The sequence below is a fragment of the Anarhichas minor genome, unplaced genomic scaffold, assembly GCF_050575085.1.
Source record: "Anarhichas minor isolate MPS153535 unplaced genomic scaffold, ASM5057508v1 ptg000033l, whole genome shotgun sequence".
In the NCBI taxonomy this organism is placed as follows: domain Eukaryota; kingdom Metazoa; phylum Chordata; class Actinopteri; order Perciformes; family Anarhichadidae; genus Anarhichas; species Anarhichas minor.
The window spans coordinates 7,269,628-7,288,014 of NW_027466479.1; the positions used below are offsets into that span (position 1 = coordinate 7,269,628).

The following is an 18,387-nucleotide window of genomic DNA, read 5'->3' on the forward strand; positions in this document are numbered from 1 at the left end:
GGAAATAACGACTTCTATACGTTTAAGGGCTTTTATTTTGTAGGTTAACAACTAACCCGGATGTTCTTCTGAGAACAACATGGCGCCTAACATTGTTAGAAACAGCAGCGTCTCTTTGTTGTGTTGATAAAGTATCAGTTAGCTCCATCAGTACTGATCCATCAGAGTCTCTGTATGTCTGGATAAACATGTCTGAATGGACTTTTAGCTCTTCACCTTTTTTTCTGGATGTTTTTCCTCTGACTCATCTCCCGGTAGCCTACAAAGGTATTGAAGTTAGCTTAGCATGCTAGCTGGAAACACATCGACGGGGGACGTTATCAACACAGCGCTAGTCAGAGTTTAATGAGAGTAAACGGTGTTTGTGATGCAGTTTGTGTGGAGAACAAGTTTGTGTGGTTGTGTGAAAATGTCTAAAGTCCAAATGCTGAGATGTTTAGTTAACCAGCGACTAACTGCGGCTGCTGAAGAGATATTTGGTGTGTTTGAAAGAACGATAGCAGAGTACGAGGAGGAACTTTCTTGTTCAAAAGAAGAGAACGAGCGACAACGGAAACTACTGGACGCTGTTTTCATCCCTCAGCTTCGGTTACACAGAGCAGGTTGGTTCATTAAACATTCAGCATCTTTAACACACAAAGTAGATGAGATGAGAACGTGCAGCGTGTTGAAATCTAAAATATGTTCATGTCATAAGATAGATAGATAGATAGATATACTTTATTTCAGACTCGGGGTCCACAGAGACAAATACATTTAAAAAAAAAAAAATCTGACATAAGAGAGCTAACGGAATTGTTTCCTGGTGCTGACAGTTTTTTAAGCGAACATTCAAATAAACTCCACGCATACAGGTGCTGGTCATATAATTAGAATATCATCAAAAAGTTGATTTATTTAACTAATTCCATTCAAAAAGTGAAACTTGTCTATTATATTCATTCATTACACACAGACTGATATATTTCAAATGTTTATTTCTTTTAATTTTGATGATTATAACTGACAACTAAGGAAAATCCCAAATTCAGTATCAGCGACATCAAGTGGACAAAACAAACAACTACATGAGGTGGAATGATTAACAGAACCCGCGAAAATTATAACGTTAAACAAAGGAAAATACATACCTGCAGAAGACAACATAAACCACATTAGTTTCTTCCTGGTCTCACACTCTCTTTATACATCCGCTCCTAAATATGCAAAACAACAGAATTCACACAAAAGAATGCCAAAGTATCTGCGTCGTTACGTTATATGACAGGGCAGCCTGACGTAAAAGTAAATGGCGCCAAAAAGGCTAACTGAAACAGCCACTAAACTTATATTTTCCACAGTCAAAACGGCACGTAACAGCTTCATAAGGTCATCGCCTTAGCAGTTACTAAAGTACGTAACGTAAACAGTTACGCACAACTTACCCTCATCAGTACGAAGCACCACTGTGAGGGGAAGTCGGGACTACGGGGGCTTTGGAGGTACAAAAGAGGCGAGACGCCGCTTCCGCAGGAAGCATTAACAAAATAAAATGCTAAATAAAAATAGCTCATAAAGATAGAATTCACACATACTCAACAGAATAATAAAGTACATTTTTAACTCTGTTACATAGAGACAGAAATTACATGCCGTCGTGTCAATAAGATGAATAACAAGGCTATTTAGTTTGTTTGATAAAAGATCAAGGTGTAGACCTGTTCTATAGGAAAGGGACCCTTAATGACTTCTGTTGTGATCTGGCGCTATATAGAAAATAAATTTAAGCAAAATTAACTCGACCTTCAAGGGGGGGTGGAGGGGGGCGGGGCGCCCCCCTAATACAATGGTAGGGGAAACACAAGGGAGTGAGGGAGGAGTTTGGAACCCATGGAGGCCACATCCCACTGGTGATGTTGAAGGCTCTAAAATAATAATCATATTTTATTATATTATATTTCTAATCATAAGAGCCACTGCTGGCTTTCAACAAATGTACAGACAGTCTCTCTCACTCTCAAACACACACACACACCAACATTATTTGCATCAATTACTAAATTGAAAAATAAAAAAAATATGTCTGCTGTTATGTTTCAGAGCTACAAACAAACAGCTGCCTACCTTTAACTAGCGCTACGATTCTTTGTTCGTTTTTTCCGGCTGCTTTGAAATGGGTAGGTTGGGCTGGATTCAACTGCCCTGACAGGGGGAGGTGAACCTCACCCATCAGGTGTTCCACCTCGGCCAGCCTAGTAGACCTTACCCCGGGAGGCATGATGCCGCAGTTAATGCACTGGTTCTCCAAGAGGCTCTCCATCAGATGCTCGAGGCCAAGACATGAGGGGCAAAGGTCATGACCGTCTTCAGGCTGAAGAGGAGTCATACAGGTCTTACAGCCGGGAGAGACAAAAACGTTCAAAATACTTTCTCATTGGTGTACAAAGGTAATCGACAGCGATCAACAGCATCAAACAATGATAATATCATTAATATCGATAACAGCGGTCAGCCAAAAAGAAGACTCCATCTCTCTCCCCCTCTCCTTCCATTCATCAAACTAAATCACGGAACAGCATATATCCCCATTGCTATCCCCAACACCATGTGACTCAATTACCGTAAATGACCAAATAGGGTGTACAAAATGGCACAGGCTATACCTGACTCCTACTCTAATGTTATAGAAACAACAACTCCTGCAAAGAGAAACTTTGTCTCACAGCCAGGTAAAACACATGTCAGTTTGTTTTAGTTTGAATGAGGTCTGAATATGTTCTACAAAATGTGCAACATGTCTCCCCACATTATAGGAAAGTAGTGAAATCAGTGGATTAGTTATTAACATGAAATTACAGTTTTCTAAGGTGTGTATGTAATTCATTATTTTCCACAGACGTCCAGCAGCTGTTGGTGGTTAAAGAAGAGCAGCAGGAGTGGACCTCCAGTCTGGACCAGGAGAACCCAGAGCCCCCACACATTAAAGAGGAACAGGAGGACCCAGAGCCCCCACACGTTGAAGAGGACCCAGAGCCCCCACACATTAAAGAGGAACAGGAGGACCCAGAGCCCCGACACATTAAAGAGGAACAGAAGGACCCAGAGCCCCCACACATAACACAGAGTTCCACACAGGAACAGGAGGAACTCTGGACCAGTCGGGAGGGAGAGCAGCTTCGAGGTCTGGAGGACACTGATATCAAGTTCTCATTCACTCCTGTGAAGAGTGAAGATGATGAAGAGGAAGCTCAGTCCTCACAACTTCATCAAAGACAAACTGAACAGATGGAAACAGAAGCTGATGGAGAGGGCTGTGGAGGACCAGAACCAGGCAGGAACTCAGATCCAGATAGACATCCAGAACCAGATACTGATGAGAAGACTGGAGACTCTTCTGACATTGATGACAGTGGTGATTGGAAGGAGACCAGAAAACCTCAGTCGGGTTTAAACTCTGTGAATAATGATGAAGTTCCTGTCAGTGATTCAAGATGTAATGCTGGTGAGAAACTATTTAGCTGCTCTGAGTGTGAGAAAACATTTGGCAAGAGTCAAAATCTGAAGAAACACATGATGATTCACACAGGAGAGAAACCTTTCAGCTGCTCAGAATGTGGTAAAGGTTTCACTCTAAATGGAAATCTGAAGACACACATGAGATTCCACACAGGAGAGAAACCTTTCAGCTGCTCAGAATGTGGTAAAACTTTCACTCTAAATGGAAGTCTGAAGAAACACATGAGATTCCACACAGGAGAGAAACCTTTCAGCTGCTCAGAATGTGATAAACATTTCAATGAAAGTGGAGGTCTGAAGAAACACATGACAATCCACACAGGAGAGAAACCTTTCAGCTGCTCAGTCTGTAAGAAATCTTTTGGACGGAGGGAAACTTTAAAGAAACACATGGTAACTCACACAGGAGAGAAACCTTTCAGCTGCTCAGAATGTGGTAAAACTTTCACTCTAAATGGAAATCTGAAGACACACATGAGATTCCACACAGGAGAGAAACCTTTCAGCTGCTCAGAATGTGGTAAAACTTTCACTCTAAATGGAAGTCTGAAGAAACACATGAGATTCCACACAGGAGAGCAACCTTTCAGCTGCTCAGAATGTGATAAACATTTCAATGAAAGTGGAGGTCTGAAGAAACACATGAGAGTCCACACAGGAGAGAAACCTTTCAGCTGCTCAGTCTGTAGTAAATCTTTTTCACAGAGTGGATCTTTACGGAGACACATGATACGTCACACAGCAGAGAACCCCCTTTAGTTCTGGTTTCGATAAAGTTGACATTAACCCCACTCCCCTACTTGTAAACAAGACCCTAAGATACTTGAACTCCCTCGCTTGGGGCAGTGACTCACTTCCAAGTTGGAGGAAACTATCCACTGATTTATGTCAGAGAACCATGGCCTCAGACTCGGCGGTACCAACTCATCCTGACTGCTTCTCTCTTGGCTGACAAAGCGTGGTCACAGTCCTAAGCAGGGAAAATTCCGCCGAACAAATCCAAAGAATCTCACCAACCACAACGAAGTGATCTCAAGTAAGAGGCTATTGTCTGGGCAGAGATCGGTCATAGTGTGTTTTTAAACTTGTTTGTTTTGTTTTTAAGTTTATCTGTTATATTTACCGTGTTATTGTGTATTTTGCTGACCACCGAGTCCCGTTCAGTGCTGTGTAATCAGAATCAGAATCAGAACCGTTTATTGCCAATGTATGTAACATACAAGGAATTTGTCATGGCAGGTGGTGCATAACATTAGACAATAACATTGAACAATAATCAACAGTGCAAGAAATAGAAACATATAAAAATTTACAATAGAATTTAAAAGAATATAAAATAAAGTCCACGACAAACAGATAACAGGACTGTAAACAAGTGTAATGTAAAAGTGACAAGTGTATTTAATTATGAAGTGATGTGCAGGGGAGTAGTAGGGAGGGAAGGAAATTGTCCTGGGGATGACAGAGTCAGTGGGGGACCCGGGCTCTGTTAATGAGCCCGACTGCGGACGGGAAGAAGCTGTTAGTGTGGCGTGAGGTCTTGGTCCTGATGGACCTCAGCCTCCTACCAGATGGAAGGGGCACGAACAGTTTGTGTCCAGGGTGAGAGGGGTCGGCTGCAATCTTTCTTGCTCGCTTCAGGGTTCTTGAAGGGAACAAGTCTTGGAGGGACGGCAGATTGCAGCCAATCACTCTCTCAGCAGAGCGAATGATGCGCTGCAGCCTGCCCTTGTCCTTGGCAGTGGCTGCAGCATACCAGACTGTGATGGAGGAGCAGAGGATGGACTCAATGATGGCTCTGTAGAAGTGCACCATCATTGTCTTTGGTAGGTTGAATTTCTACAGCTGCCTCAGGAAGTACATCCTCTGCTGAGCCTTTTTAGTGATGGAGCTGATGTTCAGCTCCCACTTGAGGTCCTGGGATATGATGGAGCCCAGGAAACGGAAGGACTCTACAGCGTCGACGGGGGAGTCACACAGGGTGATAGGGGCAGGTGGGGCTGCGTTCTTGTTGTTCGGCGGAATTTTCCCTGCTTAGGACTGTGACCACGCTTTGTCTTGAAATCCACAACCATCTCCACTGTCTTTAGAGCGTTGAGCTCTAGGTTGTTCAGACCGCACCAGGTCACCAGATGGTCAGTCTCCCACCTGTAGGCGGACTCATCCCCACCAGAGATGAGTCCAATGAGGGTGGTGTCATCCGCGAACTTCAGGAGCTTTATGGACTGGTGACAGGCAAATAACATAACTGTTGTGCTTGTTGCTGCTGTAATTGTGTTCTACGCTGCTGAGCTTTGTTGTGTTTAAATCCGCCAACATGAGTAAAGTCGGTAAACTGTACTTTATTAGTCAAAGGTCCAGTGCCACGGCTGATGAACCTGAATTCTCCAGTCAGGCTTCTGTGTGATAAAATTACAGTTACTGTACTTTACTGCTGCGGTGAGGATCTGCCTCGTTTTGAGTGCTTTCTTCTTCTTCTTTTCAAACTGACCCACACATACATTTACAAAAGGAGATGTTTATATGTGTGTCTTACACACATATAAACATCTCCTTTTGTAAATTCTGCTATTTTGCATGTTTAGAGGCAGAATTGCAGAAAAATACCAGAAAGCAATTCATGTTTTATACATTCTTTTCTGCAAGTATGTGTTTTAATTTGTTAAATATTATAATTTCTGTTGTCTGTTGTCATAATTTCTCACACACTTTTTACTTTAACCACCAGGTGTCCCTGTTTTTCCTCTTGTATATTGTTTTTCATGGTTTTGAGAAAATGTGTTGTTATGATTTAGGTTAGATGTTTTACTTAGTTATTTTTGTAGCCCTTGACTAGTAATGTGCATCCTGAACCGAGTACATACTGTGATGTGAAATTATTTTATCTGTGTGTATTTGAATGAAATCACACTGTTCTGTTTTACATTGCTGAGGGAGCAGAGGTGCAGAAAATGATCAGAATGCAAATAATTGGTGACATTTTGTCTTGTGTTTTTCTGGACTGGAAAACAAATTGAAGGGTATTTGGAGGACAAATGGTTACAATAGAATTCTCCCGTTGCATCTCATACTGTGGGGTCATTGACTAAAGGTACGTTTTTATCATTTAATTCTTCATATTTTGGGCACAGTGTCGTTTTGCATTGCTGAGGGAGCAGATGTTCAGAAAAAGACCAGAATGCAATTAATTGGTTATATCTGGTATTGTTTTCTGAAGGAGCAAATAAAAGTTAAAAAACAACCCACGTCTGTTACATCATTTTGTGTGGCCCGCGAATCCGCTAGCAAAATAATAAATTAAAAAAGGAAGTTAGACTTGAAAATATAAATATCCCCATAGTCGAAATTATGAGATATAAAGTCATAATTATGAGATACTTACACAACAGTCATAGAAGCAGCTCTTTGGCAGGTTACCCTACATTTGACATAGAAATATATTGCGAGTACATTGAAGACCACTTTAAATGTGGCTTTACAACAGATGAAATACTATATGTGGGATTTTACTCAGCAAACACACCCTTGAGAGGACTTCATGCAAGAAGCAGCTCTGGTGTAGAAGGAATAAAACCAGATGGCTGAGGTGGCAACCTTCATTGAACAGCAACTGGAAACATCTGGTCAGTGTCATGGTTACAGATGGATGTACCAAAAGTGCCATGGGGAAATTTTTATTATCAAGTTTAACCTTTAATCTTTTTTTGGTAATTTTTTTTGACTGCTGGAAAGGGGCTTCCATATAAAAGGCATATGATTGTCTTAAAATTAAAGTCTATACTGCTTTACAGTGTACAGTACCATAAACTACATCTCCCACAATGCATGGCGATTTTGTGACCTGCGAAATGATCCTGCCACCAGACAGCATTTTTTTTGCATTTAGTGAAAGATGGGAAAGCGAATACATGTTTGTGCTTCAAGGAGAAAAAAACGATATGTCTTCTGTGTTATGAGGCAGTGTCGGTGATGAAGGAATACAATTTACGTCAGTATTTTGACACCAAACACGGAGCCAAGTATGATAAATTTAGCCTCCAAGAAAAAGATAAATTAGTTATAATAACTGAAATGTGCTTAAATATATTTTTACATTTATATAACTGCATATACAATATTTTTACACTTGAATAAACAATAATCAAATGCAGAGACCGTTATTTAACAATAGGTTAGGGGGTAGTTACATTTATACAGTCTTACAGTTACAACCGGCCCTTTGAGGGAAACCATAATTCTGATGTGGCCCAGGGTGGAAATGAGTTTGACACCCCTGCTCTATGGCATTCTGTTGCCCCCAAGCAACAAACTACCTTCATGGACCTCTCACTGCCCCTTTAATTTATTTTTTAAAGATAAAAAGAATGTATATAAAATCACCAGATAGGTCTGTGTCCAATGAAATGAGGGCCTGAGGTGGGCGTGACCTTTTCTCTTGGGGTGAAACTGTCTTTTTAGGAAGCAAAGCTGCACAGGACACAATAAGATAAATATCACTTTTAAACCTGTTTAAATTAAAATAACTTTGTAAAAAATAATGTTTGCATAAGTATGTTTGATAGTTTAAATCCTTATTTTGTTTTTATTAATAAACTAAGTTTTTGTTCTTTTTTTGTTCAATGCCTCAAGGCAACATTTTGCCACTTTTGTTCAGGCAATATCATGCTGTAATGTGGAGACGTGCTCGGATGCATAATTTTGACCACAGTCAATGTTTTTGTCTTTACTAACTACTGATATTTACAGGAAAATGGACACAGGAACATTTTATGAGCGAAAGGAAAAGAATCGAGCAGTTAGGGTCGTTCGCCGAGTGTCCCAAGTAGCTGATGTCATGATGTTGGATAGATGGGAGGCCATTAAAAAAAATCCCTGCACTTCAGTCACAATGAAGAGTGGCATGAGGAAAATGATGATCCGCTCTACAAGATCCGACCACTGGTCACTCATTTAACCTGCAAGCTAACGTCAATCCCAACGGGCGACAATCTGTCTGTTGATGAGCAGATGGTTCCATTCAAGGGAAGAAATAGACTGAAGCAAAACCTGCTATCAAAACCAAGGAAACGACTACCAGGCGTCAGCTTGATGAGCGATGCTGAGCTGAAGAGAGCAGGATGTGGAGTCTTTGAGCAGAAGATGGCCATTGGTTGGAGAAACCGCCATGCATGTTGTCAAGTGGTATGATAAGAGTGACTACACTGGAGCCCACCCAGTCATAGGGGGTGACGGTCGGGATCACAAGAATAAGATGCTCCTCAAAGTCCTCTTCCCTGTGGTGAAGATATACAACAGGAATGTGGGTGGAGTGGATCTTCTGGACTCCCTTATTGCATTGTACTGCACAATAAAAAAAGAAATGGTACCTCGGGCTGGTGTTCCACTTCTTGGATTTAACCATTGTGACCGGCTGGCTGCTCTACCGAAGAGATTGTGGAGCGACCTTTAAATAATACATCGCTGAAGGCCTATGCAGAAGTGAAAAGAGTCTGGAGTGCAGGAAAAGGTCGTCCCAGTTCCACAGTTGCTGGTGAATATGAGGAGAAAAGGATTAAAGGACCCGCTGCTCCAATTCCAGTCCCTGATGTGCGCCTGGATGCCACAGACCGCTGGATGATAATGGCTGAAAAGAAGGAAACATGGAAGATACCAAAGTGCACAGGTACACCAAAAGCGAAATGCTGGAAATGTGACAGTTCAAAACCAGTATGTCTCATGTGTTCAGTTCAAAACCAGTATGTCTCATGTGTTCAGTTCAAAACCAGTATGTCTCATGTGTTCAGTTCAAAACCAGTATGTCTCATGTGTTCAGTTCAAAACCAGTATGTCTCATGTGTTCAGTTCAAAACCAGTACGTCTCATGTGTTCAGAGACTGTGACGATTATTAAAAGCGGTAATGTGAAGCGCCACTACGAGATGAAGAACAAATCTTTTGAGCAAATCTCACACATCTGAAATGAAGTCACAGATATTAAACAATCTAAGAGCCCAATATGATCAGAATCCTAACACATGAATTCACTGTCCAACAATGATGTTAACAGAGAGGAATAGAGCTGAAACAAGTGGTTTAATAACCACAGATAAAGTCCATGCACACAAATGTATCTTATTAGAAGATATAATATAATATTGACATCACTTACACCCGAATGAACTGGATTTAAAGCTTCAGGGCAATTCAGTTCTAGTATTTTTTCCCAAATTAAGTACTTTATTTTAAGATAAATAAATGTCAAACCGTTTATTGCCATGGTATGTTGAACATACAAGGAATTTGACATGACGGGAGGTGCATAACATTTAACAACAATCAACAGTGCGAAGTAGAAACAAATTTAATTTACAGAAAATATAAGATAAAGTAAAATATAAAATAAAGTGAAATATAAAATAAAATAAAGTCAAGTAAAGTGCACAAACAAACAGATAACAGGACTATAAACCAGTGAGATGTAAGTGTAGTGTAAATGTGTCGAGTGTAATAGAAGGGATGTGCAGGGGAGTGACCGGTGGTCATTTGTCCAGGGGATGACAGGGTCAGTGGGGGTCCCGGGCTCTGTTAATGAGCCCGACTGCCGACGGGAAGAAACTGTTCATGTGCGAATGATGCGCTGCAGCCTGCCCTTATCCTTGGCTGTGGCTGCAGCGTACCAGACCATGATGGAGGAGCAGAGGATGGACTCAATGATGGCTGTGTAGAAATGCACCATCATTGTCTTTGGCAGGTTGAATTTCTTCAGCTGCCTCAGGAAGTACATCCTCTGCTGAGCCTTCTTGGTGATGGAGCTGATGTTAAGCTCCCACTTGAGGTCCTGGGATATGATGGAGCCCAGGAAGCGGAAGGACTCCACCACGTCGACGGGGGAGTCACACAGGGTGATAGGGGCAGGTGGGGCTGCATTCTTCCGGAAATCCACAACCATCTCCACTGTCTTTAGAGCGTTGAGCTCTAGGTTGTTCAGACCGCACCAGGTCACCAGATGGTCAGTCTCCCACCTGTAAGCGGACTCATCCCCACCAGAGATGAGTCCAATGAGGGTGGTGTCATCCGCGAACTTCAGGAGCTTGACGGACTGGTGACTGGAGGTGCAGCAGTTGGTGTACAGGGAGAAGAGAAGAGGGGAAAGAACGCAGCCTTGGGGGGGAACCGGTGCTGATGGTCCTGGAGGCTGAGACGTGCTTTCCCAGCTTGACGTGCTGCTTCCTGTCAGACAGGAAGTCTGTGATCCACTTGCAGGTGGAGTCGGGCACGTGCAGCTGAGAGAGCTTGTCGTGCAGCAAAGACGGGATGATGGTGTTGAAAGCAGAGCTGAAGTCCACAAACAGGATCCTGGCGTAGGTTCCTGGGGAGTCCAGATGCTGGAGGATGAAATAAAGGGCCAAGTTGACTGCGTCGTCTGCATTGCAATTTAATCTTAAATGAAGAACATTTGTCTATTATTAGAGTATGTATTATTTATAATTCATCTAGTTCAATTTGAAAACTGACAATAAATATTGTTGATATATTATTAAACTTTCTTTATTTGATTTGACAATCAGTCTTTGACTTCATACAGATGTTAATACAACTGTTAGACTACTTCAATATATATATGAGACTAAATCAGAGCACAAGTTATACATTACTGTGATGTTCCGGAAATTCTCTCGAAATGGACCTCGTTGCATTTTAACTGAATACCCCAGGCATAGAGGGTTAAGATGGAAATAACGACTTCTATACGTTTAAGGGCTTTTATTTTGTAGGTTACCAAACTAACCCGGATGTTCTTCTGAGAACAACATGGCGCCTTACGTTGTTAGAAACAGCAGCGTCTATTTGTTGTGTTGATAAAGTATCAGTTAGCTCCAGCAGTACTGATCCATCAGAGTCTCTGTGTGTCTGGATAAACATGTCTGAATGGACTTTTAGCTGTTCACCTTTTTTTCTGGATGTTTTTCCTCTGACTCATCTCCCGGTAGCCTACAAAGCTATTGAAGTTAGCTTAGCATGCTAGCTGGAAACACATCGACGGGGACGGAGGTCAGAGTTTAATGAGAGTAAACGGTGTTTGTAACGCAGTTTGTGTGGAGAACAAGTTTGTGTGGTTGTGTGAAAATGTCTAAAGTCCAAATGCTGAGATGTTTAGTCAACCAGCGTCTAACTGCGGCTGCTGAAGAGATATTTGGTGTGTTTGAAAGAACGATAGCAGAGTACGAGGAGGAACTTTCTCGTTCAAAAGAAGAGAACGACCGTCAACGGAAACTACTGGACAGTGATTTCATCCCTCAGCTTCGGTTACACAGAGCAGGTTGGTTCATTAAACATTCAGCATCTTTAACACACAAAGTAGATGAGATGAGAACGTGCAGCTTGTTGAAATCTAAAATATGTTCATGTCACATAAGAGAGTTAATGGAATTGTTTCCTGGTTCGGACAGTTTTTAAGCGAACTTTCCAATTTAATCCACATATATTCGGACCAACTTCTATCCTCGTTGTAAACACTGGGTGCTGTTGGTTTTTCGGGGATATTAACTTGTTTCAGAGAATTACCATCAATTCTGTCAACACATCCGGGACTGTAGTTCTGTCCTTCACAATAAGATATCACGCTTCAACAACTCCAAATTATGCAATAAAAGCTCCTTAATTTCCATTTGAGTGTATACCACCACCTGCTGGATGTTTTGTTAAACTCTTCTCATGTCAATCACTTGCAAAACACCAGCTGATGCATTAATTTAACAATGATGTACAAGTATATTGTATATAGCAATTACTATTATAATACACAGTGCAGAGTAAGAGTTATATTACAACTAAAAACTCAAATATTCATGATTGAAAAGCTACATAGTTGAAGCAGAAGACAAATGACTTATGCAAAAGATTGAAAAGATGATGCAAACATTTATTTATATATAAACGGGACAAAAAGAAAATTAATAATTAAATTAAAAATCAGGACACAAACAACATTAATAATGATCATCTTCATCATCAGCTCCTCATCTCAGCCCACACACATGGTGTGATACCATGACTGGCAGCTGTCACACTGGACCCACGACACCAATCCCTCCGAGCTCTCAGGAGGGTCAGGTTTCCTGCACCGGCCGAACCCCTAAACTGTCTGCTCCATCTCTTCAGGAGTGTGACCTATTAACAGATTATTCAAACTTTTAACGAAAGAAAACTATCAGATTTTCATGGGTTGGCATACAAAGAAAGTTAACATGAAGTACACTACCGGTGGATGTCGTGGGTCCAGCAGACGAGGAGCTGGATGATGGAAGGTCTGGTCTCTGCAGGTTGGGAGGCTGTATGAATATCAGAAAAAGCATAAACATGTTTTGTTTACTCTTCATCATGACTAATGTCAACATCATGTTATAATATTGCTTGTTTTTTTCAGATCATATAAAGTACACAGTGGGAGGGAGGGAGGAGTTTGGGACCCATGGAGGCCACATCCCACTGCTGATGTTGAAGGCTCTAAAATAATAATCATATTTTATAATATTATATTTCTAATCATAAGAGCCACTGCTGGCTTTCAACAAATGTACAGACAGTCTCTCTCACTCTCAAACACACACACACAGACATTATTTGTATTATTTACTAGATCATTGTATATGAATATACTTTATGTAGCCTGGATATAAAAAACAAAAAAATATTTTTATTTTCTTATGTCTGCTGTTATGTTTCAGAGCTACAAACAGCTGCCTACCTTTAACTAGCGCTACGATTCTTTGTTCGTTTTTTCCGGCTGCTTTGAAATGGGTAGGTTGGGCTGGATTCTACTGCCCTGACAGGGGGAGGTGAACCTCACCCATCAGGTGTTCCACCTCGGCCAGCCTAGTAGACCTCACCGCGGGAGGCATGATGCCGCAGTTAATGCACGGGTTCTCCAAGAGGCTCTCCATCAGATGCTCGAGGCCAAGACATGAGGGGCAAAGGTCATGACCGTCTTCAGGCTGAAGAGGAGTCATACAGGTCTTACAGCCGGGAGAGACAAAAACGTTCAAAATACTTTCTCATTGGTGTACAAAGGTAATAGACAGCGATCAACAGCGTCCAACAATGATAATATCATTAATATCGATAACAGCGGTCAGCAAAAAAGAAGACCCCATCTCTCACCCCCTCTCCTTCCATTCACCAAACTAAACCACGGAACAGCATATATCCCCATTGCTATCCCCAACACCATGTGACTCAATTACCGTCAGTGACCAAATAGGGTGTACAAAATGGTCCAGGCTGTACCTGACTCCTACTCTAATGTTATAGAAACAAGAACAACTCCCCCAAAGAGAAACCTTGTCTCACAGCCAGGTAAAACATATGTCAGTTTGTAGTTCGAATGAAGTCTGAATATGTTCTACAAAATGTGCAACATGTCTCCCCACATTATAGGAAAGTAGTGATATCAGTGGATTAGTTGTGAACATGAAATTACAGTTTTCTAAGGTGTGTATGTAATTCATTATTTTCCACAGACGTCCAGCAGCTGTTGGTGGTTAAAGAAGACCAGCAGGAGTGGAGCTCCAGTCTGGACCAGGAGAACCCAGAGCCCCCATACATTAAAGAGGAACAGGAGGACCCAGAGCCCCCACACATTAAAGAGGACCAGGAGGAACACTGGACCAGTCAGGAGGGAGAGCAGCTTCAAGGTCTGGCGGAGGCTGATATCAAGTTCTCATTCACTCCTGTGAAGAGTGAAGACGATGAAGAGGAAGCTCAGTCCTCACAGCTTCATCAAAGACAAACTGACCAGATGGAAACAGAAGCTAATGGAGAGGACTGTGGAGGACCAGAACCAGGCAGGAACTCGGATCCAGATGGACATCCAGAACCAGATACTAATGTGAAGACTGGAGACTCTTCTGACACTGATGACAGTGGTGATTGGAAGGAGACCAGAAAACCTCAGTCGGGTTTAAACTCTGTGAATAATGATGAAGTTCCTGTCAGTGATTCAAGATGTAGTGCTGGTGAGAAACCTTTCAGCTGCTCAGTTTGTAATAAGTATTTTTCAGTGAGTGGACACTCTCAAACACACAGACACACCAACATTATTTGCATCATTTATGAGATCATTGTGCATGAATATACTTTATGTAGCCTGGCTTATAAAAAACAAAAACACTTTTTATTTTACTTATGTCTGCTGTTACGTTTCAGGGGCAACAAACGAACAGCTGCCTACTAGCACCACGATTCTTTGCTTGTTTTTTCACGCTTCTTTGAAATGTGTAGGTTGGGCTGGATTCTACTGCCCTGATAGGCGGCGGTGAACCTCACATTACATTACAGTCATTTAGCAGACGCTTTTATCAAAAGCGACTTACAATAAGTGTATTCAACATAGGTATTCAAGAGAACTACTAGTCACTAGAAGTCATAAGTAGGCTACATCTCCTTTTTTTAAACAAGCATCTAAGAGCATAACCCAGAGCCAAAGTACAGTGCAGAAACAAACAAAAACAATGAGTGCAACAAACTAATACGAATACAATAAGTGCAACAAAAAAGCCGTGAACGGGTCGATCGGGCGCAGGGACCTCTGAGCAACGGGGCAACCAATCGCCCCAAAGCAACAGAGCGAAGTGGTCAGGCGGGGGTGTAGGCCTTGACCATGGCCTGGCGATAGGAAGGAGCTGTTCCTTTTACTGCCCTGTAGACTAGTACCACAGTCTTAAACTGGATGCGAGCTCTTACAGGTAGCCAGTGTAGAAAATGGAGAAGGGAAGTTGTGTGGGAGAACTTGGGGCGATTGAACACCAGGCGAGCTGCAGCTTTGTGGACAAGCTCCAGAGGTCTGATGGCCGATGCCGGGGCTCCGGCAAGTAGAGAGTTGCAGTAGTCCAGGCGGGAGATGACAAGAGCCTGGATGAGCACCTGCGCCGTCTCGTCAGTGTGGAAGGGGCGAATCCTCCTGATGTTGTAGAGCAGGAATCTGCAGGAGCGTGTAACTGATGAAATGTTTGCTGAGAATGACAGTTGGTCATCCAGGGTCACACCCAGGTTCCTCGCAGTCCGAGTTGGTGTCACCACGGTTTCGTCAATGGTGATGGACAGGTCTCGGTGCGGGCAACCCTTCACCTGGAGGAACTTTAGCTCGGTTTTGTCCAGGTTGAGCTTGAGGTGGTGTGTCGTCATCCACTTAGAGATGTCAGCCAAGCACGCAGCGATGCATGCCTCCACTTGGGTGTCACCGGGGGGAAATGACAAGACCAGCTGGGTGTCATCAGCATAACAATGGTAAGAGAAGTCATGCGAGCGAATAACAGAACCCAGAGATGTTGTGTAGAGCGATAAGAGAAGGGGGCCTAGGACTGAACCTTGTGGAACCCCCGTAGTCAGCATGCGTGGTTCCGACACGGCCCCCCTCCATGTCACCTGGTAGGATCGACCTGTCAGGTGGGAGGTGTTCCACCTCGGCCAGCCTAGTAGACCTTACCCCGGGAGGCATGATGCCGCAGTTAATGCACGGGTTCTCCAAGAGGCTCTCCATCAGATGCTCGAGGCCAAGACAAGAGGGTCAAAGGTCATGACCGTCTTCAGGCTGAAGAGGAGTCATACAGGTCTTACAGCCGGGAGAGACAAAAACGTTCAAAATACTTTCTCATTGCTGTACAAAGGTAATACACAGCGATCAACAATGATAATAGTGATATTAGCGGTCAGCAAAAAAGAAGACTCCTTCTCTCACCCCCTCTCCTTCTATTCATCAAACTAAACCACGGAACAGCATATATCCCCATTGCTATCCCCATCACCATGTTACTCAATTACCGTAAGTGTAACATGTCAGGTTTTAGTTTGTTTTAGTTTGAATGAGGTCTGAATATGTTCTACAAAATGTGCAACATGTCTCCCCACATTATAGGAAAGTAGTGAAATCAATGGATTAGTTGTTAACATGAAATTACAGTTTTCTAAGGTGTGTATGTAATTCATTATTTTCCACAGATGTCCAGCAGCTGTTGGTGGTTAAAGAAGAGCAGCAGGAGTGGAGCTCCAGTCTGGACCAGGAGGACCCAGAGCCCCCACACATTAAAGAGGAACAGGAGGAACACTGGACCAGTCAGGAGGGAGAGCAGCTTCAAGGTCTGGAGGAGGCTGATATCAAGTTCACATTCACTCCTGTGAAGAGTGAAGACGATGAAGAGGAAGCTCAGTCCTCACAGCTTCATCAAAGACAAACTGAACAGATGGAAACAGAAGCTGATGGAGAGGACTGTGGAGGACCAGAACCAGGCAGGAACTCAGATCCAGATAGACATCCAGAACCAGATACTAATGAGAAGACTGGAGACTCTTCTGACACTGATGACAGTGGTAATTGGAAGGAGACCAGAAAACCTCAGTCGGGTTTAAACTCTGTGAATAATGATGACGTTTCCGTCAGTGATTCAAGATGTAGTGCTGGTGAGAAACTATTTAGCTGCTCTGAGTGTGGTAAAAGTTTCACTCTAAATGGAAATCTGAAGACACACATGAGATTCCACACAGGAGAGAAACCTTTCAGCTGCTCAGTCTGTAATAAATCTTATTCACGTAGGGAACATTTACAGAGACACATGGTAACTCACACAGGAGAGAAACCTTTCAGCTGCTCAGAATGTAGTAAAAGTTTCACTGAAAGTGGAAGTCTGAAGAGACACATGAGATTCCACACAGGAGAGCAACCTTTCAACTGCTCAGAATGTGGTAAACGTTTCACTGAAAATGGAAGTCTGAAGAGACACATGAGATTCCACACAGGAGAGCAACCTTTCAGCTGCTCAGAATGTGGTAAAGTTTTCACTGAAAATGGAAGTCTGAAGAGACACATGAGATTCCACACAGGAGAGCAACCTTTCAGCTGCTCAGAATGTGGTAAAGGTTTCACTGAAAATGGAAGTCTGAAGAGACACATGAGATTCCACACAGGAGAGCAACCTTTCAGCTGCTCAGAATGTGGTAAAGGGTTCACTGAAAATGGAAGTCTGAAGAAACACATGAGATTCCATACAAGAGAGAAAGCTTTCAGCTGCTCAGTTTGTAATAAAAGGTTTGTGCGCAATGCAGAACTGAAGGTGCACATGCTAAGTCACACAGGAGAGAACCCCCTTTAGTTGTTCTGGTTTTGATGAATTTGACATTAATTCCACTCCCTCTCCTCTCAACAAGACCCTGAGATATTTGAACTCCCTCTCTTGGGGCAGTGACTCATTTCCAACTTGGAGAGCGGTATCCACCGATTCCCTGCAGAGGGACATGGCCTCAGACCCGGAGGTACTGACTCATCCTGACGGCTTCCCACTTGGAGGAGACAAAAAAGGATCGAGGATTCTGGACAATCTTCTTCTTAGAGCTTTTAGACTTTTTGAGAACTTGGTACATTTGAGATTTTGTATGATCTATCATTTCATTTTTATTACTCATTTCTGTAACCTTTTTCTAAACATATTGTAAAAACCAAATATAACTGGATTGTATTTTGTGCATTCCAAACAAAGTCCAGTGTTGCTCGTCTCTGGTGGGGCCCTCGTAGTCTCCTCAAGGTGAGGGAGCTCTTCCCCTAGGATAGGCTGACAGTAGTACATTTATTAGACATGTGATCTGAATGACATTCCTGTTACAAGCTAAGGTAAGGTGTTGTTCAGCATTGTTGTGATTTACTAACTTCGTTGGCTCAGATTGATTCTGAAGCTCTGCTAATGTATCACATGTGATGTTGCAGTGTTGGTTAATAATGCTTAGACATTAGCTGAAGTGCATTAGGAAGCAATAGTGGTTAGATTGGTATCTAAATTAGGGGTGTTAGGGCCAGGGTCCTGAAGCTGCGCCGAATAACCGAGCGAGGTTCCGAACCACACGGGGTTCCTCCTCCAGCGGTGGCCCT

General features: G+C 42.6%; 1 protein-coding gene across 1 annotated transcript; it reads left to right on the forward strand.

Annotated features, from left to right (window-relative positions):
* Positions 1-72: 72 nt before the first annotated feature.
* On the forward strand, positions 73-18,000 carry LOC142965189 (uncharacterized). Its single transcript, XM_076105988.1, has 5 exons — positions 73-602; positions 2,876-4,253; positions 11,555-11,793; positions 13,994-14,488; positions 16,470-18,000. The coding sequence occupies exons 1-5, from the start codon at positions 368-370 to the stop codon at positions 17,615-17,617; spliced, it is 3,495 nt and encodes a 1,164-aa protein (XP_075962103.1). The 5' UTR covers positions 73-367; the 3' UTR covers positions 17,618-18,000.
* Positions 18,001-18,387: the final 387 nt, after the last annotated feature.